This window comes from Eumetopias jubatus, unplaced genomic scaffold (assembly GCF_037043125.1).
Source record: "Eumetopias jubatus isolate StellerSeaLion01/CBP00866 unplaced genomic scaffold, mEumJub1_p1.0 scaffold_7, whole genome shotgun sequence".
Taxonomy (NCBI): domain Eukaryota; kingdom Metazoa; phylum Chordata; class Mammalia; order Carnivora; family Otariidae; genus Eumetopias; species Eumetopias jubatus.
Window position 1 is genome coordinate 36,301,783 of NW_028274813.1, and position 26,623 is coordinate 36,328,405.

At 40.1% G+C, this 26,623-nt stretch overlaps 1 protein-coding gene across 1 annotated transcript in view; it reads right to left on the reverse strand.

The window, feature by feature from the left end:
* Positions 1-26,623, reverse strand: part of SYNE2 (spectrin repeat containing nuclear envelope protein 2) — a 261,213-nt gene that overhangs the window by 57,808 nt on the left and 176,782 nt on the right. The window contains exons 73-89 of the mRNA XM_028101704.2: positions 26,457-26,558; positions 25,426-25,545; positions 25,084-25,284; positions 23,393-23,566; positions 21,942-22,073; positions 19,795-19,991; positions 18,535-18,667; positions 17,101-17,283; positions 16,292-16,438; positions 14,476-14,652; positions 12,779-12,934; positions 11,083-11,235; positions 5,815-5,985; positions 5,536-5,666; positions 2,704-2,908; positions 1,415-1,594; positions 565-693 (exon numbers count right to left, since the gene is read on the reverse strand). Coding sequence (XP_027957505.2) covers positions 565-693; positions 1,415-1,594; positions 2,704-2,908; positions 5,536-5,666; positions 5,815-5,985; positions 11,083-11,235; positions 12,779-12,934; positions 14,476-14,652; positions 16,292-16,438; positions 17,101-17,283; positions 18,535-18,667; positions 19,795-19,991; positions 21,942-22,073; positions 23,393-23,566; positions 25,084-25,284; positions 25,426-25,545; positions 26,457-26,558 — 2,691 coding nt within the window. The remainder of the gene's footprint in view (positions 1-564; positions 694-1,414; positions 1,595-2,703; positions 2,909-5,535; positions 5,667-5,814; positions 5,986-11,082; positions 11,236-12,778; positions 12,935-14,475; positions 14,653-16,291; positions 16,439-17,100; positions 17,284-18,534; positions 18,668-19,794; positions 19,992-21,941; positions 22,074-23,392; positions 23,567-25,083; positions 25,285-25,425; positions 25,546-26,456; positions 26,559-26,623) is intronic.

Genomic DNA, 26,623 nt, shown 5'->3' on the forward strand with positions numbered 1-26,623 from the left:
CCTCTGCAGCATGAAAACTCCCACAGACAATTAATAAACGGAAGGGCATGACTGTATGCCAATAACACTTTATACAAACAGGTGGAGGACAAGATTTGGATGGTGTGCCATAGTTAGCTGACCCTCGATCCAGGTTACGAATATCAGTCCTTAGGAGTTTGTAGGATCCAGAATTCTTTAATTTATGTTACTTATCCTAAACTAATTTAATAAAGAAAGAAAAAATATAGAATTCATTTAATAGGATATTTTACTTTTGATCTTCAGCTAACCAGAAAAATTCAATTAATCACAAAGGCCAATTCCTAGGTTATTCTAGTTCACCGAAGCTAATTAGTAAAGATGTCAAAAAATTTTAAATCTGCTAAATTTACTGTGGCATATTACTAAAATAGATCTCTATGTTGTCATCCTTTTCTAGGCCTTAGGATAAGGCCAAGAATGGATGGCATATAAATGACTGTGCTCGAGTGAAGATACAGATTCTGTAACTTGACAGTCATTAGCCTGTTTTTTATCCTATGGTGAGCCTAAGCCCTAAGGAAACACAAATATTGGCAATACCAGGAATAAGTCAGGGTTTTCCTCTTTTTCTTGATGATAGAGTTTATCCAAATTCTCTTCTTCATGCATAATGAGACCTTTTAAAGATTCCAAATGGTCCCCAAAATCCTTGAACTGTGACAGAACAAACTAGAACAAGAGAAATTTTCATTAGAAATCATTTTCATGTGCATATATAACAGAATTAAGCATAGTCTTGGAAGTTGATAAAAGCTCAAGGTGTTTTCAACCCCCAGCAGCTCATTATTATCTTGACTATTCAGAGATGAATATTCAGAAGACTCGTTTTTTACTCTGTGCCTCTGGCAAAGCACTGAGCCTTCAGGGATGACTGGATCACCTGCTTGAGGGGGCATATAGAGGAGGGATAGTGAGTACTCTGCTCCCTCAGTCTTGCTAGTTCAATGTTTTCTTCTTGTTGATACTGAGATGTGATATTGGAGTTCTATGGCCTTCTGTGCTTTTTAACCGCTCATGCACTAAAGGTTTTTCAAAACGTGAATAAAGAGTACAACAGATAGTTAAGCTTTAAGCAGTTACTTCTATGACTCGAGTACCCCATTTGGAGATCCAAATAACTATGAGATCTGAACAGTGTAAGGAATCTAATAGCTCATTTCATAAACTAACATGTTCAATGAAGAACAGATGTTTGCTTAAGACCTGCCCATTGCCCGTGTGATTGAACAGTCATGTGAGTGCATCTTTATGTTTGGGACATCTTTATTCTGTAGTTTCCCTGAAGAGCAGTCCATAAAGCAGTAATAACTATTACTCCATAGGATATAAGGAATTGAGGGTAGCTTGCAAATGTTCGAGAATACAACTTGAATGGAAAAATGAGATGAACCTCAAATTCGTTAGCCTTCACAAGGAGCATCTTTTCCAAGTAAGAAGCCCTCTGAAGGGAGTGCAGTTGTGTAGAGCGGGGCATGTGTGTGCTGGACTCTGGGAGTTGCGGAAGTCGATCCAGGAGAGTGGAATTCTGGAGAAAGGCTTCTTTTGTCTTCTGCACATCATGCTGCAGCTCCTGGAGAAGAAACAGTGATCAGAAAACATTTCCTCCTCCTATAACACAAATTCCCATCCCTGCCACTCCATCAATATCTAGGAGAATTTCTGCTCTAAAATTGTGGGTGTGGCTTTTTGTTATTATTTATTTTAAAGAGCTGAAAAAGCTAAGCTTTCATTATATGATGCACATCACTGGTGATTTTCAGAAATATGTCAGTTCAGAGCTAAAACTGACAACCGATCAACAGAGTTTGGGCCTTCCAGTGTACAGAAACTGGAGACCACCCAGGTAGATTCCTCTGTTTCATGTTTCTAATCATTGAACACTTTAGGGATCCACTTTAAGGCTATTTTATGAATCAATGCAACTCTGTCCTGTGTCTGAGATTTTATGACATAAATGGACTCATTTGCAGAGACTGCAGAATCCCATTAATCAAGGTGATTTTAGGGCTACTCTATAAATACGGTGTATGTGAAATTTGTTTTGTTTAAACAACAGATCAGGTAGAAGTTAATCTGAAATACAGATCATATTTGTTGGATTGTCTAACTAAGTTGATTAATACTTTTTGACTTGACCTACAGTATCAGAAGATACACAATGCATCTGGTCACCCAGTTTAAAACTAGAGAGTATTCACTTTCTGGGCACTCATTACTATAATAGGATAAAATTATACAACTCTTAAATATTGTCCAAAAATAATTACACCCACAGAAAAGCCATATTAATGTGGCATGAGTCCATGATTATTTCTAAAGCGAGAGTGTGTAGATGTGTAGATGAGTATAGATGATCACACTCATTTGAGATACTTTTGCCTTTATCTGAGATCTTGTATGAGGTTTTTGAGATTTTTCTGCTAGAATGAAAGGGGAAACTTGGAACGAGGTGCTGTCAGGTGATTTTGACCCAGCTACCTGCTGCCTAGACCTCGCCTCTGAGCTGCCACCTGGCTCTCCCAACCCTGCACATTCCAGGCTTATTTGTGTCCTACACGGGCTGCTCATGAATCTGTCCTGACCCACTTCTTTGTCCCTGTGGTCTGTCTAGTCCCCAGGTCATGGCCCTGTCTGTTGGGCTCTCTTGGCCTTGGTTTTCCAAATGGGCTTTGCAACCACCTTTACATCCTGCAGGGCTGGGGTCAGGATCTCGGCCAGGTTGTTTCCAGACATGTTGATGTTTTCAAGCTCTTGGTACTTTGCTTCCTGCTGCTCCAGCCTTGCTGCAGCTTCAGCGTGAGCACTGTTACAGGCCTTCCAGAGCTGTAGCAGACTCTGCGCCTTCTGCAACTGGTCTGCAAGGTCTTGGTTTACCTGTGCCCACCTGTCAGAACAACATGAACAACAGAACCCTCAGACCCTCCGTCCCACTGCAGCAAAAGCACAATGCACACATTCTACCAGTGAGACAAGAGCAGATGGGTTAAGAAGACACAAATGCCTTTTTTTATTAATGCATCACTATTATATAAACAGAAGTCCAAATTAGGATATTTCGTTGACTTTATAATTCTCAACAAAAACTACCAAATTTGTGATTGGCAAGATCTATTGTATTTCGAATGTCTGTTAGGCAAAGATAGAGAACGTGTTGAACTGCATGCCTGATGAAACCTTCTCCACGTGGGAGGGGCTCCTGGTTTAGAGAGGGGGGTCGTTAAATAGGCCTTATTTAAATTGTGCTTATGCCAAATTTATTTTCTTTTTATTTTTTTAATATTTTATTTGTCAGAGAGAACGAGAGAGAGAGAGAGAAAGAGAGAGAGAGAGGAGAGCACAAGCAGGGGGAGCGGCAGGCAGAGGGAGAAGCAGGCTCCCCACTGAGCAGGGAGCCTGATTCGGGCTCGATCCCAGGACCCTGGGATCCTGGCCTGAGCCGAAGGCAGACACTTAACCGACTGAGGCACCCAGGCGCCCCAAATTTGTTTTCTAATTACAGAAGTAACATGTTCCTTATATAACAGCAGGAATAACGGAAATCGTTTTTATTCCACATACAGACTGTAGTGTCTTTCCCATAGGACTTAAAGATTTCCCCATGTTATTAATAAAAAATAAGTAAGTCTAATTTGAAATGGCTGTACTTAATGGTCTTTAAATGGTCTGGTTTTTGTTTAATTACTAAATTCGGGTTTAGTGTGGATACCGAAGTAATTTTCAATTTTTGCTTTCAAATCTAATGCTCAAATACAACTTGTTCAAAAGGTCTTTTTCTGCATTTCAAGACACTGGCCTTAAACTAGATTTCTGAGAGAATTACTTTGGTCAAGGAATAAAAATATGTAAACATTTTTAAGGTTATGGGTATATATATCGTCAAACCAGCTTTCTGGAAGCATCATAATGTTTACATTTTCACCTGAAGCACATGAAAATGCTTATTTCATAATATCCCCTACCCTGCTAAATAGATGGAAAAGGTGAAAAATGGCACCATCGCTTTATTTTTATGCATTTTAAAAATCTTATCGGAACAGTGTTTTTTCTTTTCTTTTTTAAGATTTTATTTTATTTATTTATTTGTGAGAGAGCACAAGCGGGGGCGGGCAGCAGAGGCAGACGGAGATGCAGATTCCCTGCTGAGCCGGGAGCCCGACGCGGGGCTCGATCGCAAGACCCCAGGATCATGACCTAAGCAGAGTCAGGCACTTAACCAATGAGCCACCCAGGCATCCCAGAATAGTGTTTTTTATTAACAATATTTTTTCCCAATTATAAATACAACATATACTCATTATAAAATAAAAACAAAACCCCACAAAACGTGTATGTTTCAATCTATCTATCCCTACATCTGTATCTAGCTTATCTACCTACCTTCCTACCCACCTACTTGCCTACCTATCTATGAAGAAGGTAATAAAACCACCTGACACTAAGGTATAGCTAACGACTGAACATTTTGGTGCTATTTTCTCCCTTTTCCGACAAGCCTTCTGATATATTCTTGTGCCAACAACGGAATGTGTATGTACTGTGGCAATAAATGAATCCCTTTAATAGCAAACTGCACTGCCATGTTTTGGGGGTGGCCCCAATACTAGAAGGGGCATCGGATACATGTCTATGTGCCTCCTTACTCTCTCTCCTTTGCCTTCTCCCAGTAAGGACTGGATCATGAGCTGAGGGTGCCACTGCAGGGTATATAAATTTGGTGTCCCTTGTTCAACACTTGTTCAAAGTGTAAGATTTACTGAGATGCTGAATCTGCATGGAGGAAGGGTAGAGAAGGGCACGGAGGGTAGCTTACATGTCTTCGTCACCGGAGCAAATTATCTTTAGGCCGCATTTCATGTCCTGATACTCAGCAAAATAAAAGCCTTGCAATTAACTAGGGCCACACTCCTTAGAAGGAGCTTCCCACCATAAGCAGTTCATCAAAGAGTTCTTTCCAACCTCACAAATCACCTCCCCAAGAGGAATAATAACATCTCCTTTCTTCCATCTTATGTTTCCAGGGAAACAGATTGTCCATCTGACTACCCTGTAAGCCTGTCTCTGCCTGGGATTTTGGTGTCCCTGAGGCTCGCACTGGGCAGGCAGGGTGGCTACCCTGGCTACAAGGCAAGAAATGGCCTTCCCAAAATCAAATCTTACATAAACTAGATGCTTCAAAGTAGAAGAAACCAGAATAGCACAAATAGTTATTACCCGACGAGTATGAAGACTTTACAAAGCCTCTCTCACGTCACTGACCACATATCATTGAGATAAAGATATCTGCTCTGTTATTCAAACAGTATCTTGGTGCATCTGGGTGCCTCAGTCGTTAAGCATCTGCCTTCGGCTCAGGTCATGATCCCAGAGTCCTGGGATGGAGCCCTGCATCCGGCTCCCTGCTCTTCGGGAAGCCTGCTTCTCCCTCTCCCACCTTCCCTGCTTGTGTTCCCTCTCTCGTTGTGTCTTTCTCTGTCAAATAAATAAACAAACGGTATCTTAAATAAGGCACACCTGGCGTGCATATCTTGGCATTTCTCTTCAATTATCTCAGCAACCGAGGGGCAGCGATCTTTGAGTTTTCCAATCACCTCCTGCAGTTTCTCCCAACTTCCTTCACTGTTCTCGGCTTCATCTTGAAGAGACTGAAAGAAGAGGGCAGGTTATTTAAAATACTGTTTTGTGCTTCTCTGTGGACAGCACCAAGGCAATTGTGTCCATTTTTGTGCTTGATTAACACTGGAGATTTTCTGCCAACAGCGGACGCACTACGCCAAGATCTGGTTAATTTACCTGAAGGTTCTGCACCTGGCATCTTAAGGCTTCTAATGACAAAACCACAGGCTTGCTGTGCTCCATGGAGTACCAGAATCGGATTGTCATCATCATCACTTCCTCATACAGTTTATCATAAACCTTCCACTCCTGTAAAACAGACTGCATGGAGGTCTTGAGCTCATTGACCTGTATGAGAAGGGGAAACATATATAGAAAATCATTAAGAAGAGGCTCTCTCATCATTTTGTTTCCTTCTAAGGATTCTACCATGGGACCTAATTTAGGCATTTCAGTTTGAGAGCACTGGGAGAGTGTCAGTGATTAACCGAGGTGAGAAGGGGTAGGTCAATGAATGAAAGATATTGGCGAGGACTAAGTTTTAGAACAGGTGAATGGAACAGAGCCCTGAGGCCAAAAGGATTGGCATGGACAGAGTTCAGCCCAGCAGGAGACAGCCCAGAGAAAGAACAATGGGTGGGGAATCAGAATCTGTGAGCATACATTTTGGTGACAACCTGTGAGCTTTCTGATCTTGGGCAAGTTATTTAACCCTTGAGTAAGTTCCCCTACTCACAAAACAGATATATTAAATAAAAACATAAACAACATAGTGTCTGTGAAAATGTTCTAAAAACTACAGAGCATTGTTAGTGTAAAATGTTACCTCTGTTACCTGGCACTTGAGTCAGCCTAAATTGGAGAGGCACGTGCTCAGTCAAAACAATAGGCAAATACAAACTAGGAGGAAATGCAATGGTGGGCATATTTTATTCTTTAGTATGTTTGATAACTGTGAGAGGCTGAAGCATGTAAATGATCTCAGATACAACTGAGAATATGTAAGTATATATATTTTATATGCTGCATAAAGAACATTTATAGCTTAACAATAAAAAGACAAATAACCAAAGAATTAAATTGGGCAAAGAACTGAATAGATATCTCTCTAAAGAACATCCACAGTCATTAGAGAAGTATAAATAAAAACCACAATGAGAGGTCATTTCACATCCACTAAGACGTCTATAATCAAAGATGGATAATAACCAGTGTTGGCGAGAGTGTGGAAAAACTGGAACCCTCATACATTGCTGGTGGAAACATAAAATGGTGCAGCCTCTGTAGAAAAATATTCGGCAGTTCCTCAAAAAGGTAAGTATAGAGTTACCATATGACCCACTAATTCCACTCTTAGGTATATACCCAAGAGAAATGGAAGCGTATGTTCATACAAAAGCCTGTACACAAACGTTCAGAGCAGCATGACTCATGATAGCCTAAAAGTGAAAACAACCCACAAATGTCCATCAATGGATAAACTAAGTGTGCCATATCCATACAATGGAATGTTATTCATCCATAAAGTTCTGATACAGACTTTAATATTGATGTTGAAAACATGCTAAGTGAAAGACAGAGAACACCACCTGTTGTATGATTCCATGTGTAGGAAATATCCAGAATAGGCATATACATAGAGATAGAAAGTGGATTAGTGTTTCCAGGGACTAAGGGAAGGGAGGAATGAGGAGTAACGGGGGTTTCTTTTTGAGTTGACAAAAATGTCCTGGAATTACTAGTGATGGTTGTATATCTCTGTGAATATACTAAAAACCACTGTATTGTATACTCAAAGGGTGATATCTCAATTTAAAATAAGGATCTGAGTAGAAATGGAGTGTGATCACTATGCTGGCCCAACTGGACAGGTTTATTTGTGACGGGATGTCAAATTTTAGATGTAACCACACAGGCCTGCATTCAGGCCCTCTGTTCTCTGCTTAACACATCCACACGGAGGACGCACATCGGTGTTGATTTCTGTAGAAAAATGTTTGGCAGTTCCTCAAACCCTGCCCCAAACAAGACAGATAAACAACCTGGGATGCTAAAATGTCAGTCTCACATTGGCAACGTGTAGGCTAATGTCTTTATAAGCGTCTTTATAAGAAACTTTATAAGTTTCTTTAGAGAAACGGTTATTCAGATCACTTGCTCATGTTTTCCCTTGGGTTATCTGTCCTTCTATATGGTAGATGCAAGCCCCTAAATAAGCAAATATTTTCTTCTATTTTGTGGTTTGTCATTTCACTTTGTTGATGGTGTCCTTTGAAACACAAGCTCTGGAAAAAAATCCATCATTAAGAAAGAATAAAAGATAGTAAGGAAACAAAGGAGGTAGGAAGGGAACTCCTTATAGACGGAAGCTGGGACTCGTCTGGGCGGCAGGGAGGTTTCAGACAGAAGGGTGCCTACTATAGGCACATGACTACACAAGGCACCGCCACAGTCCGGGCCACAGAAGGCCTTCATGGCTTCCACGTACAAGGCTGGTACAACTACTGGTGCTCTTAAGGGCAACCCTTAGACTATTATAGCTTCATGGAAAAGAAATGGCACATGTGGTTTGAGGGAAAAGATAAGAAGGCCATGAAGCAAAATTCACTACACCAGAAACAAGGAGGAACATTTTCAGAATGTTCAAAGTAGAATCAGCCAGTAGGGCAGCATTGACTGCCATATAGGCACTGCTACAAAGTTAGAAGTACTATCATCCCTATTTTACAGACCAGAAAATTGAGGCATAGAGAGGTGAAGTACCTGCCCTGGGACACAGAAAATGGGGCTGCCAGGATTTTTATTTAGACAGAGAATCAAAGCCCCTGCTCTTAAAGATGAGGCTCTACTGACTTTGGAGTACTTATCTATGCATGGTCTAGGTTTTATGTTTTCTGTATTAAAAAAATAACTTTGGGGCACTTGGCTGGCTCAGTCAGTAGAGCACGTGACTTTGATTTCAGGGGTCATGAGTTCAAGCCCCACGTTAGGTAGAGACATACTTTAAAAAATAAAAAAAAAAATTTTAAATAGCATTGAGATATAACTCACATTTCATACAACTGACTTATTTAAAAGTATGCAATCACCATAATCAGTTTTAGAACATTTGTATCACCCCAAAAAGAAACCCCATACCCACTGGCAGTCACTCCTCATTCTTCCCCAACCCTTCCCCAGCCATGATCTACCTTTGGCTCTAGAGAATGTGTCTATTCTGGACATTTCATATAAATGGAATCCTACAATATATGGTCTTTGGCGACTGCTTCCTTTCACTTAGCATGATGTTTCTAAGGCCATCAATGTTGTAGCAAGTATCAGTACTTCATTCCTTTTTATGGCTGAATAATATCCCATTGCATGGATATACCACTTATTTATCCATTCATAAGTTGAGGGAGACTTGGATCGTTTCTACTTTTTGGCTATTATGAATCATCCTGCTATGAACATTCATGTACAAGTTTTTGGTGTGGACATATGTTATCATTTCTCTTGGAGAGATCCTTGGGAATAAAGTTGCTGAGTCATACGTTAACTCTAGGACCTGCCACACTGTTCTCCAACGCAGCTACTCCATTCTGCATTCACCAGCAGTGGATGGGAGTTTCAATGTCTCCATACCCTTGCTAACATTTGTTACTGTCTGCCTTATTATTACCATGATGAGGGGGGTGTGAAGTAGTATTTCATTGTGGCTTTGATTTGTATTTCCTTGATTAATAATATTGAGCATCTTTTCATGTACTTATTGGCCATTTATATCTTCTTTAGAGAAACAGTTATTCAGATCACTTGCTCATGTTTTCCCTGGGGTTATCTGTCCTTCTATATGGTAGATGCAAGCCCCTAAATAAGCAAATATTTTCTTCTATTTTGTGGTTTGTCATTTCACTTTGTTGATGGTGTCCTTTGAAACACAAACGTGTTTAGCGCCGATGAAGTCCAGTTTATTTTTTCTTTCGTTGCTTGTGCTGTTGGTATCATATCTAAGAAACTATCGCCTAATCCAGTCATGGAGATTGAAGCCTAGGTTTTCTCATTCTTTTGAATGTGGATGTATAGCAATTCTAGTACCATTTTCTGAAAAGACCATCCCCCGACCCCGGAACTGTCTTGGCATCCTGGCCTAAAAATTAGTTGACTATAATGTGAGAGTTTATTTCTAGACTCTCAACTCTATTCCATTGATCCATATGTCTACCTTCTATGGTAGTACCATCTGCATGTTTTTTTACTTGCATTATCTCAATCTTTTTTACCCCAACATTTTTATTATAATTCACTGTGTTGTGATTATCTGTTCAAGTATGTATCCTCTAGTAGCCTATGAGCTGTTTAAGGGTAGGACCCATTTATTTTCTTGTTTATCTTTGTATTATTGGCAGTGAGCCTAGTACCTCACAGAAGATATGTTTAACAAATGACTCACACAAGATTTAACATATCTTAACATAGCTTAACTCTGGGGGAGAGTAAGGAGGCTGGGGGTCACCTATGAGTTTCATTCATAAAACGTTATTCCAATTCCCTCTTAGAACAAATGGTCAAAAGTAGATTTTAGTAGACAACAAATAAATCCACAATAAGGACCTCTGGTAAGTATGTACACACCTCTACAATTGTCTAACATTTATAGTTTTTCTCTCCATTTGTGGGGAACCATCAAAGTTGTAATATCTACAAATGCTGGTCTTTGCTCTTTTGGTGCCCTACTCCTGGAAGGGGAAGATGCAGACTTTAACATGTCTTTTAGGGCGTCTGGGTGGCCCAGTCAGTTAAGCGTCCGCCTTCAGCTCAGGTCATGATCCCAGGGTCCTGGGATCGAGTCCCACATTGGGCTCCCTGCTCAGCAGGGAGTCTGCTCCTCCCTTTCCCTCTGCCCCTCCCCCTGCTTGTGCTCTCTCTTGCCACTCTCTCTAATAAAAAAAACAAAAACAAAAACAAAAAGCACGTCTTTCATAAGATGACCAGACATCTTCTACATTCTTCCTCTCTACTTTCTTCTCACCACATGCTATGCCTCTCCCTGCCTCTGGAGTTCTTCATTTGCTGACCATGCTTCCGCCTTAACAGAGGCTACAGGAGACAGGATCAGAGGCTCCTCCCTGGATGTGCTTTTTCTTAGCTGCTCCTATGGATCTGGCCAGGAAACAGTGCCAGATGCTTTGTTGGGTTGGGGGTGGAGACATTTTTGTCTGTGAGTACATTAGACAAAACAAAGATAACCAGATGGATGTCTAGCCTGCCAATGGTGTTAGAATTGGTGGCTCTACCTCTAATTATCCAGTGCAAAAAAAGAGGGGGATCTGAAATGCTTTTCTCTAGTATTTCTCTGAGCAACTCCTCAGTTTTTAACGTGGCGTGAGTTTCTGTGATTAAACAACAACAATAAAAGATGAAAGAATATATGAAGAGAAATGGTATACTTAGTTCTAGTACCTGGTTGATAACACTGCTCCTTTTTTGAAATAACCCATCAATTCTGAATGCTGTGTCTTCTAACAGTGGCATTGTCCCACTCTCCAAAGTCAGGTAACTTTGTCTCAACTCATCCAGGGCTTTGGATTTAATTGCAAGTTGATTTTCTATATCCTGAAAGGGCAAGAGAGAAAAGTTTTCATATGCACAACATTACAGAACAATGAGGTGTAAGAGACAGGAGATTGCCCTTTTCGAGTAAAAACACCATTAGGGTACATAATTAAATAACATCACACCTAAAGGCATTTTAATCACAATACATTCAATTTTTGCAATAATTTCAATTACTACATGGGTCTAGATTTTGGCAGAGTCTAGGTAATAAATCCTTATCATCATGGTATATTAGAAAGAGTCCAGGAGATGGAGTCCCCGTTCCATGTCTGCCTGGTATTGGCTGTCTGACCGTACATTAAGTCATCAAACCTCTAAGCCTCCATTTTCTCATCTGGAAAACAGTGAGGACACCCCATGCCGTGGATAGTTTAGAACTCAAGTGAGGGCGCCTGGGTGGCTCAGATGGTTAAGCGTCTGCCTTCAGCTCAGGTCATGATCCCAGGGTCCTGGGATCAAGTCCCGCATCGGGCTCCCTGCTCCTTGGGAGCCTGCTTCTCCCTCTGCCTCTCCCTCTCTCTCTCTCAAGAATAAATAAATAAAATCTTTAAAAAAAAAAAAAAAGATTCTCTCTCTAAAAAAAAAAAAAAAAAAGAACTCAAGTGAAACCAGGGTGGCTGGTGGAGGATGGTGCGGCATGGACCTGTGGAGTGTCAGCTTCCAGGCCGGAGTTATGCTAAATACGAGATGGCTGAAGGAATTCTAAATGGAAATGGCTAGAAACAGGACAGGACCACTTGCAAAGATCTCTCCTAATGAGCGTTGCTGCTCCCATAGCATGCCCAGTATTCTTCTAGAACCTTCTCCGTAGAACTGGGGTGTGAGCTGACCTTCCAGCACCAACAGGGAGTCGTGTCATGCCCTCATGCAGTTGGTGCAGAAGCAGCATAACCTGTGCCAGCTACAGTGACAGGGACAGCTGGAGTGTTTTCAATAGGGAGGGACACAATCCGGCAGTACTCAAGGAGGATTAACCTACACTCAGGTGAGGGCATCTCAGAGACTAAGTGACCTGGCAAATGACAACTGAGCAAAACAAAGGGCACAGCCAAGAGCTTCAAGCTCAAATGTGATTTAGACAGTGGTTCCCAGGGACAAGTGGTCCTTTCAGAACACATTACACAGCAGGTAAAAGAACACTATTTTCCTCTGAAGAAACAGAATGAAACACTAAAAATAATGGAAACCTTGGAGTAATTTTGTAAATATTAAGTTAATAAAACACACACACACAAATTGGAAAACATCAAATCAAAATGCCCTTTGAACATTCTCTTTCAGGAGTAACATTCAGGGCTTAGGAACAATAGTAACTGAAAAAACCTTCTTCCGCTTGTCATAAAAAAATAGCATTTTGCAATTTTGTAAAACCCATGGAGGATTATTTTATATAAGAAAGGAAGTAACTGGGGATTTGGAGGAGACCCTCAGAAAGTACAGCCGCTTACCCTAGTCCTTGGGGCAGAAGCAGCGACTAAACAACATGGCCACATAACCAGCCTGGCCACGCCCCGTGGACAGCTGCCGTGGGCCTTCTCACCTGACAGTCCAGGAGCATCTTCTGCACCGAGATCACACTTGCAGGTTTTTGTAAAGTTTTCAGTCTCTCCTCTTGTGCCTCCATCCAGTTGTTCAAAATCTGTATTTTGTTTTCATTCTCAGTGATACTTTCCAAAAGTTGTTCTAAATGTTGTATCTATAAGTTATAAATAATAAAAATTTATTTTAAACCACATGCTTTAAAATGTAAATGTCGTGACAGTTAATTTTAATAAAATAATTTTGTTTCTTCCCCTCATATTTAGCATTAGATTTCCCAATTACTTTTGGAATAAAGATTCATAAATTAGGAAATAGAATTAAAATCCCGTTTAGCATTTGAAATGAAAGCTAACCTAAGCAAGCTGGCTCTTTTGGAGTTCCATAATACCTGTACAAAATAAAATCATGTTGCTAACATTCAATATTTTTTCATTGCACTATCTATTGATATACTTTAAACTTAAGAAAACTTTCTTTCCCTAGACACTCTTCATTAGAGTGGCTTAAAAATTAAGTCAGTATCAAAAATATCACAAATAATCAATTTAATAAAATAATGACTATTTTTAATGTCTGTGATTCTTCTCATTTCTCTGCTCACAATTTTTATTAGGTTACAATCACAGTATATGTAAAGTTTTATGTTCCTTTTCCAATATGTCATAGGCACTTGCTTGATTGGTTATGACATATGCCTTATATTAATTTAAAAGCCTGCCCAATATTTTATCAAATGGACACAGTATAATGTGATTAATTATTCCTCTATAGTTGGAAATTAAAGTATTTTACATTTTTCACCAGTATAAATGATGTTGAACACTTTGTGTGCGTATTTTTTCCTTTTCTGAAGGGCTATCTACTTAAGATAAATGTGTAAGAGGTGGCATGGCTAGGTTAAGAAATAAGATTATTACTCTAGTTCTTGAAGTTTTCTAAATGCTTTCCAAAAGGGTATGTAAGCCATTATCTGCATATGAATGGGATAACTTCAGGCTTTTATCTTTATCTTACTAAATTTTTCTAATTTAATAAATGTATAATGTTACATGTTTACTTTGAATGCCTGATAATTGAAGTTGTAATCTTTCCATGATTTGCTAATTATAAATTTACTCTTTTGTGAACTATTTTCTTTGTCCACTCATGCACTTGAATCTTAATTATATAAATCCATTTGTATGCATTCTCTACACATGAAGAAATCAACCAATTGTTACTATCAATTATGTATAAATACTGAATATTTCTCCAAGAATGAGTTTTCTTAATATTTTCAGAGTCATGGAATGAAAATCTACCAAAAGGCCACATACATTTTTCTTCCTTTTCATAATCTTTTCAAAGCTGTAATAGCTTTGCCACTTTTGAACATTTACTTTCACAGAAAACGTCAAAATCTCTGACCATTTAGTAGTCTCACATAATCCTTGACATCTTCTTAAATAAAATTTCTCCTCTTCACTTGCCTAACTCAATTTCCCACTAAGAAATCTCAAAGAAATAAGAACTTCTTCATATGCTCTTATAGGCACCAGTGGAGAATGCCAGAACATAGGCTTCATAAAAGGGCTATCATGGAGAGGATTATTAGGCTTCACTGTAAGTTAACCATATGAATATCTTTTTTAAAATTTTTCAGAAAGTGGTATTTTGCAAAGGCCAAATCACACAAACCGTGACACATGAGCACACCTTTCTATTTAGAGTTCCATGTACCCGCTGCCATTGGCGGTTCATCTCTCCCAGGTGCTCTGCAAACTCTGTCCTCTCATAGCGCTTACTTTCTACATCACAGGTGCTTAACTGAAGTAATGACTGGTTGACAAAGTCAACGATCCATTGTTTGTAGTCCATTTCCATTCTGAACTCCTAAAACAAACAAACAAAATTAAACAACCAAAACCTGAACTGAAGTAGGTGGAACCGGATCCCCCTCTGGTGCACTCCAGGGGGCGTCAAACTCGCATTCATTAATCAAGGGGCATCCATCTGGAGTTATGTTCTACCCTACCCTCCAATCCCACCGAATGTCTTTGAGCGGAGAGTCTCTTGTAGAATTCCACATGCCTAGGAACAGAGACTTGCCACTTTCAAACAGTCAAAGGTGGCATCGTGTATGGTGGCTGCATTATCTGAACCAAAATCAAGATGCAGGGACTGACAACGGGTTCCTGCGAGTGGCTTCCTGAGAGCTCCACCGGAATTCAGAGCCACCCTGCAGGCTCGTGGAAATGAGAGGATGGGAGGTCTCCAGTTAAGACTCCCCCAGAAAACCCAGGACATTAAGGAACTTTGCCAGTTAGGTCGCTGCTCTGTTCTTCTGGGGACAATCTACTCTCCAGGTTTGGAGGACTTTAAGTTCTATAGCAATGCTAAAAACACCCCGGGGCCAATCATGTTTCTGTGGAGCCTGATACTTGTTGGGCTTATCCTGGAAAGTTCCAACACCTCTCTGAAGGCATCAGGGAGAAAACCATGTGGCATGTGCTAGGTTCCTAGAGCCTATAAAATACATATATGTGGACCCTCCAAAGATTCTACTGCTCACTGAAGTGAGGATGTGCTAGCATATAAAAATAAAATCCTTGTTAACATCATGCTTTGTGACCAAGGTATTCATCCTCCGTCTACCAGAGGCTGGATCCATCAGCCTGTGAGGTCTTTGAAAGCAGTGACCAGAGTCTTCATTTATCTCTTATGTTCCTAGTGGCGGACTTGCCTGACACACAGTAAGTGTTTGCGTGTGGCTTGTTCGATGTTAAGTTAAATCTACATGAAATCAAACATCACGGAGAAGGCCACCTTCATATCTATTTGTAGAAGGATATAAAATTTTCCTTGCACATTTTCTTACACAAAGAACATTTACTTGCTATCTACCGGACGCCAGGTATTGGGCTAGGTGTGCTACTTCGGGGAGGTGAAGGTAGCTCCTCTCTCAAGAAGCCAAGTCAAGGCGGGGACACAGACAAGTAAGCAAATAATTACAGCACCATGGAGACACCTAATCCCAGAAAGTAAAACTCATCTGGCAGGGAGAGTCAGGAGTAGATTTCCAAATCAGGCGATACTTGAGCAGACTCTTGAAAGATGATGGAGAGCATATCTACAGCTAGAAGTGGGGCACGAGAATTCCAGCCTGAAGAAGTAGCACGCACCAAAGCATGAGCAGGGAGAGCACCAGACACAGCTGGTTCATTTGCTTCTAGCAGAGTCTAGGGTCTTAGTGGGTAATGAAAAAAAGAGGAGGCTGGAGAGGTAAAGAGGGGTCAGAGCCAGTTAAAAGCTTGGATTCTGTCCTGTGGTGATGGAAGCTACCACACGCAACCAGGCAGAAGAAGAACAAGTATGCTAACATCTGCCTAGACTCACCCAACAGCCCATTCCTCACCCCTAGAATGAGTTTTTCTAAATCACATCATATGTGTCTCTTTGTCCCGTATTCCCCTTCTGACTGACTTGCCTTCTTATTTAATGAAAAGGCTTCTGGCTCTTTTTGTTTAATTACCTTGTACTTCTGAAGAAGATTTTTCACTTGAGATGCAGAACTCAGTGAACGCTCAGAGTCTTCATCTGCAATTTGGTGTTCCACACTGTTCATCCAGCTAATCATTTCTGTGATTGCTTTACGAGATGGCAATTTCTCCATCTGAAGCTGCAAGGACAAAATGATTTCCTGCCTCTGACAAAATGAATCAAGGGCATCCACTAGAGATGATATCTGGTTTGATAAAAGGTCTCGCTTCATAATTACGCAGGTGACTCACAAAAACAAACCCAGCATTCAGGCTTAGAATAAGTGACCCCCCCCCCCGCCCCTTGGGTGCCTGGGTGGCTCAGTCGTTAAGCGTCTGCCTTCGGCTCAGGTCATGATCCCAGGGTCCTGGGATCAAGTCCCACATCGGGCTCCCTGCTCAGCAGGAAGACTGCTTCTCCCTCTCCCACTCTCCCTGCTTGTGTTCCTACTCTCACTGTCTCTCTCTGTCAAATAAATAAATAAAATCTTAAAAAAAAAAAAAGAAAGAAAGAAAGAAAAATTAAAAAAAAAAATACGTGACCCCAAAACAATGACAATGACCTTCACATAAAGTAACACAGCAATGCAGATAAACTGGGAAATAAAGTAATTAAGCCTGATTTCTCTGTTAAGAAAGATCCCACTGGAGGAGAGGCCAGTAATTAAGACCTATATTCAGTGGTACCAGCACTGAAAATAGGTGGTGTCAATGAAAATTACTGAGTCAGAGAAATAATTTTAAAGGAGTTGTGAGCTAACAAGTGAAAGCTAATTCGAATGCTGCGTCTTGAAACACCTACCTGGTGAAGTTTTTCTTGAACATCTGGAAGTTGAGTTATGAGCATGGTCCACTTCTGTTCAAACTGTGCTAACGCAGCTCTCAGCGTGGCCGCATCGGCTTCTTTTAGGTGGAGAAGCTGGTTCCCGGTGCTTACAACTGCAGCCTTCAGGGACGACTTGCCGTCAAGCTCCTTTGAAAACTCCTAGAGGAAACAGTTGGAACATTGAGAAATGTTAAGAATTTGAAAACAGCAAAGAATAAGAGTCGGAATAACTGGTTAGAGTCTGAAGCTAAATCACTGAACTCGATTCACATCACGAATGTTTGCATGTGTATCTATCTCGGTGTGTGTGTGTGTGTGTGTGTGTGTGTGTGTGTGTGTGTGTGTGTGTGTGTGTGTGTGTGTGTGTGTGTGTGTGTGTGTGGTGTGTGGGTGTGTGGTGTGTATGTATGTGTGTGGTGTGTGTGTGGTTGGCTGTGTGTGTGTGTGTGTGTGTGCTCATAAGGGCACGTACACACACAGCTTTTTCCTACTAAGTGTCAGGCACTGTTCCAGGCATTAGATAGAGGACGAGGAACAAAAGAGATGGAATTCCTGTCCCTTGAGGGGCTTAATTTTTTAAAAAATAGACAAATCACTTCAACTTTTTAAAAATAATTTTTTTAAGATTTTATTTATTTATTTGACAGAGAAAGACACAGCGAGAGAGGGAACACAAGCAGGGGGAGTGGGAGAGGGAGAAGCAGGCTTCCTGCTGAGCAGGGAGCCTGATGCGGGGCTCGATCCCAGGACCCTGAAGGCAGACGCTTAACGACTGAGCCACCCAGGTGCCCCGCCCCCAAATCACTTGAACTTTAAAAGAAACAGCACACAAAGTTCACATGAAATGAACTAAGTGCAAGTAATTTTTAACTAAAATATTTGAAATCTTTCCTTTGTCTTTACAGGTGTTTTCAAGTATATTTTAAAATATTTACATTTTAATACCAAGGTGAGTGATCATTGCTATAAAATATGAAATTGGAGAAGAGAGAAAAAATACAGGAAAGGAATAAATTTATACTACAAAAGTAATACTTTCTTTAAGAAAAATCTCAAAACCATAGAACAACATTTTTGTAGAAATAACAGTTCTGCGTATGACAGTTTAAAACCATGTGTTTTTTAGGGGGAAGCAGAGAGTTATTTCCTGCATTTATAAAGCATGCCCCGTGTCAAAGGAAGTTTTAAATTTATATACATTTTGTAGGGTCAATTAAAAATGTACTGTATCATTATTTTAAATATATAAATGACCAGTATAAATAAATAGCTTTAAGTTTGATGAATGCCATTAGCCCAAGTCTTATCCCTTATCCACTAATGATTATGGAGACTATCTCTATCAACCCTGGTCATGTCCCCCTGATATTTCCAACAATAATTATCTGAGCATATTCTATTACAACTTACAAAAAAGTTGTTTATGTTGCTTCTGACTGTATCCAAGTCCTGAGACACATTAAGGGATTGTTCTTTCCAGTAATTCAGAGTTTGCTGAGAAGATTCCAACCACTTGGTTAACTGATCCGAATCTCTGGTATAACTAACAGAAGCACAGTGAGAGAGAAAGAAAGTTAGAAATGTACTCTATGGAGGATATGCATCATCGGCATATTTTCTTCTTATTTTATTATTCAGAAAGTCATGACACCCTCTGTTATCCCATGCCCCAAATCTGATGCTCCTGGCGTCTTCTATAACTCCCTTATGAAGAATCTAGAACAAAATGGGCATTTTTAAGGTCTAAAACATTTTCTTATTACAGCTATGCAAAAATAAACCCATGGGTAAAGACGAACCATGAGAGACGATGGACTCTGAGAAACAAACTGAGGGTTCTAGAGGGGAGGGGCGTGGGGGGATGGGTTAGCGTGGTGATGGGTATTAAGGAGGGCACGTACTGAAGGAGCACTGGGTGTTATATGCAAACAATGAATCATGAAACACTACATCAAAAACTAATGATGTAATGTATGGTGATTAACATAACATAATAAAAAAAATAATAAAATAAGTAAACCCATGGGTAAGGACAGCAATTATTTTTATTCACTAAATGTTCTTGACAGATTTGTTTATAGTAAAAATACAACCAGCATTTGCATAAGTTGTATAACAATAAACTGTTGTTGGCTTGATACCAACATATTTATTGGAGGTGAAGGAAAATATCCAAGGAAAATGCTACTCCTCTTGTAACTTTTAAACTTTAGTTAAGATAAGTTCCCTATGAGGGAGGGATGAGGAGATTCAAATGTTCTATGTTCTGTCTCTTCCTCAAGGGGTTCAAGATTAGGTCCACTAAACAAAATTCTCTGAGGAACTTTGAAGACTTTTTCAAACTGTTCTGTTAGCTAAAATTAGTATTTTTTAATTTAAAAACTTTGGGAGGAGAACAGGAAAGAGCGACATCATGGCATAAAGGTATATAACTTTAGAACATAATTCCTAGTTTTCATAGAGCTGATTACATATTATCCTGAGTCTAGCAAACCAACCTCGGAGAACCTAGATCCCACTTAGCCCAGAAGAGGGGCCCAAGAGCTTTAATTGTTGACGAAAAACCTTATAACAGGGAGACCGCATGTAAAATGTGGTTGACCACAGGATCCCTCTGAGGTCTTTCACCATGTGGAAATCTGAGTGCAATCCATCCCTAAGAAAACATACCTGAGCAGATGCTTGAGAAGTATTTGCAGTCTGTGTAGTTCATGGTCGATTTTTTTGTTTAGGGCCAACCACTGCTCTTCTAGCTTTGCAATCTGGCCCTCTAGTTCAGGACAGCTCACGGATGCCACCAGCTGTTTGCCTTCATTCAGAGTTTGGTAAAGCCGGGCATGCTTTTCATCAATGTTCCTTTTTATTTGCTAAAAAAAGGTAAAGTCACAGAATTAATTATTTAAAAATGAAGCCAATCTATTCACAAGTACTTCATTAAAAACCTACAGTAGAGGCTACTGAAGAAAGATTAACACTCTCCTAACCCTCAAGACTCTTGCAATGTGGCTGAAGAAACATGATTCATGTTTTATTGATCATCTTTCATGATGAGAGTGTCCGACTAATGCAATTTCTATGGCACATTTCTTTAGAATATCTCTGAGAAGTTGTTTTTGTTTTTAAGATTTTATTTATTTATTTGACAGAGACAGAGACAGAGAGAGAGAGAGAGAGCACAAGTAGGGGGAGCGGCGGGCAGAGGGAGAAGCAGACTCCCTGCTAAGGAAGGAGTCAGATGTGAGGCTGGATTCCAGGACCCTGGGATTATGACCTGAGCCAAAGGCAGACACTTAACCTACTGAGCCACCCAGGTGTCCCTATTGTATCTCTGAGAAGTTTTAATTATGCCATTTTATATACAGGAGTCAGAATGCAATGGCCACTCAGCCCATAAGGTACAGAGCCAGCAATGAACAAGGTTTGTTCAACTCCAGAGGCCACACAGACCCTACGTTCCATGGCCTACAGATGTCCGCCGATCAAAACAGATGCAAATCTCTCTGTGACGCAGAGGACTGAGAATGACCTAAAGAAATCTGTAAGTTAGACGGGCTTTACAAAACATCTGTCTTTTAAGTCCACAAACTTATTTAAAGGTCTCAGAACACTGATTTCATTTGAAAAAAATAGTTCAAATTTAACAGAATCATAGGTTGCACTTTAAGAGACATGATCTTTTCAGGAAATCATCAGGCTTCTATGAGGTGGGCGAATATGAACAGTTCCTTACCACAATGAGGTTTAAAATGCTACTTTCCATTGTATTCTCTTAGCTATTCAGAGAGTATGTCTGCATACTAACTAACTAGGCTAACTGACAAAGAATTAAGCAGCAGCTTCCTGGCCCCAGAGGATTCAGATTTATCTTAGAGTTATGCTCAATATAATAAGAGGGAAAGAGATCAATTGTACCCTTCCAGGCATCTAAACAGCATGGTTAGAGCATTGTTACCTCTGGAAATGCTCCTTCCAGGAGCTGAAATGTTTCTGAGGAATGGCAAGGTCCTGCCAAGTATTTCATGCATTTTCCATCCCAGAGTCTATTCAGGCAACACACCTGCTTCTGAAGTTTTGAAACTGACATCTGATAACCACCTCCAGCCGCACAGCTCAGATGCTGACGACATATATTCAAAAGTTAGAACCAAGTGTTTTAAGTTTTCTGTTGAGAAGACTTAAAACTCATTTTTATCTTGTTGGTCATGATCTCAGTGCCACTCGAAAGCCATTTTAAGGTGCTCTCTTTTCTATGGCATCAAAATTTGAGGCACAGAGACTTTGATGATAATACTACTAAATGTTGCACAAGAAAAATTTTGTTTGAAGTCTTTTTATAATGCTGGTGGCAGATAACAGATGATTGCCTCTTTCACAGGCTATGTCCAAACAGGGCTTCACTGAAGTAGGAAAACCAAATATAGGTTTAGTGGCCCACGTTTTACAAAGTTCTTTCTGTGCCTTAACTCATTTCCATGCCCAGATATCCACCTCCTGAGACAGGGAGAACTAGCCTGATTACCTACATTCTACAGATAAAGAAACTACAGATAAAGAGACTTAAGAGACAAAAAGGTGACACAGTGACAGATAAGAGCCAGGACTCAAACCCAGGACCTCCACCCCAAGCCAGACCTGTGGCTGCGCAGAGCAGCCCCAAAATCAAATCTGCAGTTTCTCCAAGTATGTCTAATAGTGAGTGGTGTGATGAACTTCAATTCAAATCATTCACCTTCAAAGGTGAGCGATTTAGTCAAAGCAAAGGAAAACAAAAAATGCAATGGACCGTGCCTCTGACAGATTCAACAGGAGCAAATTACCTGGTAAAACGAAATCCTTTCCATTAATCTTTCCTCTGTCTCTTCCACCAAACTCACAGAGGGCAAGGTAGATACCAGAATTTCCAGATCCTTTTCAAGAGATGTATAGTTTTCATCAAATTCTTCCCATTTCTAGAGAATCAAGAACGTAACATCAGTGGGAGCCCTTTTCTAGACTAGTTGCAATGACAAAATTAATCATAAAAATAAAAATGAACTCTGAGACCATACAAAATTAAAACACAGATTCCAGGGGTTTCTGAGAGATATAACCCACCCTTGTAAGAGCTCAGCATCTAATAGAAAAAAAAATTCCATCGTCTTTGTGGAGAGAGTTTTGAGAAATCCGGTTGGCATGTTTTATGCTTGTCTCATCAAATCGAGCAGCGAGTAATATGATTAAGTTAAAGGGATCCTCTCAGCATACACACCACTTCTGTGGAGACTTCAGAGTTGGAAGAGAGCCTTTCTCTTGCTTGGAAAGGAAGGGGCTAACTTTTAGAGCCTTTCTCAATAGAGGCTCCTGCGAGGTTGCATCTGCCCTCCCTGCTCTAACCCCCACCCACTGAACATTACCTAATTGTGCCGCTAAGAGCGTAATTCCACTGTCGGAGGAATGTGGGCTTACACTTCATCACGGGAGGATTATTTTCTTAGCCCGAGTCTTGCCTTGTCCTAGTTCCCGTCATGTCTATGGAAGCCCACCACTAGGATCTCAGCACACTACAGAGCTGACTTACAGACACTAAATATTACCTGTTGGAAAAATAACCCCCTTATTAATCTCTTATCTACTGAAGTATTGGGTCACCTGGCCATCAGGGGCACTCTTTGGGCTCACAGGGTCTTTTTTTTTTTTTTAATACCATGAAATATTGCTACAAATATCAATTTGACAAGCTAACCAGAAAATTCATTTCACTAGCATAAAATAACACTATCACATTATAAAGCTGGATATTTCCTTGCTTTTTGGTTATTTCCTTTAAGAGCTAACATCCACTGTGTTTTAGAAGTTAAAGGTGAAAACCTTAAAACTGAGAAAGAACTTTATGCAAACTTAATTTTCTTCTTTGAACTGAGATAAGACTATCAGGAGTCCACTTCAGCCTGTCCTCTTCAGAAAGTACTGTTTCTGAACCACTGACTGTTTCATGCAAATATTTGACCTCATTCAGGATCTTAAAGGGCTCTCAATTTTGTTTATTTGCACACAAACCTAGAAGGTGAAAAGATGCTGTCATTCCCTAATTTACATATGAGAAATCTCAGTGAATATTTCACTAAGGGAGTAGCACTCAGAGCTAGAACAGGCCTCCACCCTCCTCAGTGTTAATTCCCATTTAACTACTGCTTAATGATAAATAGACGCTTCTGGATACTGGGAGGCGGAGGTCAAAATTCCAGAAGTCCAAGCTTACGTACAAAGTTTACGTAACCCAAATAAATACCTGTAGCAAACTCTGTAGTTTTATTCCACATTGGTGTGACTTTTCCTCCAGTAATTTAACTTCTTTTATTTGTTCTGCCCAAAATGTCTCCTTCTTTTGCAATAAAGAAGGAAGGATTTTGTTGGAGTATGTTTGGATCAACAGCATGTCAGCAACAAGCTTCTGGAAAAAAAGCTGTAAAATGGACAAGGTTTTAATATTTACTTATTTCTATAGTGCGAGAACTTGCAAACCAAATTACTTCCAACTTTTATACACTTTTATTCGCTTTTTAATCCCAAATCCCAAGACAGCCATGGAGAGTCGAACATATGAGGAAAGAAAAAGAAAACTGACTGCGTACCCCTTAGTCTTTAACATTAATGGCATTTTAACAAGTCATAAAGAAAAAACCATCCTAAGTAACATTTTCCACAAAACAGTCCTATGTAAAAGGGCAAACATTATTAGTCAATTTCAATTTCCAGTGAGACCTTCCTAAATTGGTTACTCTGAGTTTTAAGAAACTTTACAGAAAGGTAGATCTGTGGCGGATTTATTTCAAGACAATAAAATGGCTGGATAGATGTGTGAGCCCGAGAAGCCCACACATGGAACAGCCAGAGGTTCCTACATTCCGGCTTGACTTTCTACTCAATAAAATGGACAAATAAAGGGAATTTGTTGACATGGTCTATTGGGATCCTGGGATGTAAAAGCTCCCAGATTAACACTTAAGAACCTTTACACAGGAAGGCTTTCCTTTACATGGTCGTCCTCCATTTATAGTCAACTGCCCCTTCTAATTATTTGGAGGAACTTCTTAATGTGAATTCCTTCTCCTATTTCCTTGAAGAGGATACAGTGAAGGTTTAGAACAGCATCCAGCATAGGTCCCAACACACTGTAGATATTCATTATATTATTTTCTCCTTTCCCCCTCCATTCTTTATACAGTATTTACCTCTGAATTTCTTAGATTAAGGTCTACTTGTCACAAGCTTAGACTTCTGCTGGAACTGTCTTACACACTTTTTTACATCAAGGAACTGTCTTACACACTTTAGGCAGGAACTGTCTTACACACTTTTTTACATCAACACTTAAATTACTACAGGTCTTTAGTCGGTAATCATGAGGTTTTTGTTTAAGAAAATGAAAGGAAAACTAAAAGATTTATTGTAGCATTACACTAGGTATATATTTATGTACTGAGGTATATATATTTCTTTTGGTCACAGTTCTCAGGAAAGCCTACACTAATTCGGCTTCCCCTCTTAAATGCTCTGAAGGCATGTATCTCAATTTTAATTTGAAATTTGTTTGAAGGACTCTTCATAAATAGGTCTTCTCTTTCAACCAAAAGCTCCATGAATGTAAGCAACTGTGCTGTTTTCACTCACAATCAAGTCTTTCTGACTTAGACAGCATCCACTTTCTTCTTTGGTGAAATATACATTTCTCATTCATTCATTCGTTCATTGTTTTAACAAACATCTATTACAGGGCTCCCAGTATACCAGGAACCCTGCTAACCTCTAAGAATATGATTGTGAGTGAATACTGGGAGCCCTCTAATAGATGTTTGTTAAAACAATGAACGAATGAATGAATGAGAAATGTATATTTCACCAAAGAAGAAAGGGGATGCTGTCTGTTTAAGTCAGAAAGACTTAAGTCTATGAAAAGCTAATCTGACCCATGTGTCTTACCTTGTGATTTTGTATTTGAGCCTGTAAGGCAACTTTACTCTTGGTTTCTTGTAAGTGGTCATGAGCAAGCTTTTCCTTCCCGATATCCACTAGTTCCGCCATGCCTCGCAACAAGGCATCTTGCTGACTCTCCGTGATGAAAGGGCTGCTGAGTTCGGTGTACCTGGCTCTCAGGATTCCCCACGTACTGTCAAGTACATCCTGAAAAGAAAAAGCACCTTTATCCAATCATGAAAGGAATCCAACTGGAGAATGAATCTAAACTCCCTTCATGGGGGAAGAAAGTCTTACTCCTTATAATCACAGTAATTCACTGATTGAATGTTTTCTGCTCAGACATACCTCTAATTTGTAAACCTCTTGCAATAAAACATAAGGTAAATGAAGCCTCTCCCCTTCGTCTCTTAGTTTTGCCACTCGGCTCTCAGAGTTCTGCAGCTCCATTGTATATGTATCTGCTTTCTAAAGTGAGAGACGATGCAAAAAAGTAAAATGCTTTAAGTCAGAGAGGTGCATATATTCATTTTGAAAGAATTACACAGTACAGAAAAAATTTAGGGAAACCTGAAAATCCCACTTCTCCTCCCTCACCTCCAGCTTCTGCCAAAGAGCCACAGCTGACAGCGTGGTCCCACCTCGTTTGAAGGTCACCCTTACACTCGCCGAGTGCACACGTCCTTCCACTCTGCCATCCGTATCCTCACCTAGCAGCTTCTCAGTTGCTCTTCTCATCAGTAAAAACATCTGACTCCTTTTAATGGGACACACAGTATGCCATCCTAAGGCCACCCACTGCTTTTGTAACAGGCTGCTCTTAATGGCTTTTGGGCTACTTGAGGGTTTTTGATTCAAGCAGCACTACTAGGTTCATCCTTGAGTATTTATATACATATTTACCTCTGTGCACTTGTCTTCCTTAGGCTAAGTGCAAGTCCAACACCTAGAGCGGTGTCTGAACATAGTAGGTACTCAATGAATACTTGCTGGGTATATGAATGAGGTGAAACTGCTGTGGGCGGAAGAGCATTTACACGTCGAATTCTGATTGACAAGCCATGGACCCTGAGAAGCTGGACGAATCACCACTCCTCCCAAGAGAAGGACAGCCTCCTTTCCCAAAGCCCACACCAACACAGCACAAACTTACATTTTTGCCCAGGTGATAGGGGACAATGAATGGTCTTGTGCTGGTTTAATTTACTCTTCATAAAGAATGACTTACGAGTTATTTTTCAAGGTCAACAGAGTTTTCATTTTTATCTATTTGTTTAAGCCTTGCCACTGCTCACAAAGGGAAGTGGTTCAGAAGACAGCTATCACACAAAACTCTTTGGTCCCAGGTTAGATCAGTTTAACTATTTTGACTTGATTACCTGAAGCTGTTCATCAATACTCTGGCCACTAATTTCATTCAGAGACTGTTGTAAAGATGTTTTGTTCCTGATAAGTTGATCATACAGTCGCTTTATTTCATTCTGCATAAGAAGATAAATTCAGGAAAACAATGAGAATCTCATTTAGGCCTTCATGACCTTTTCTT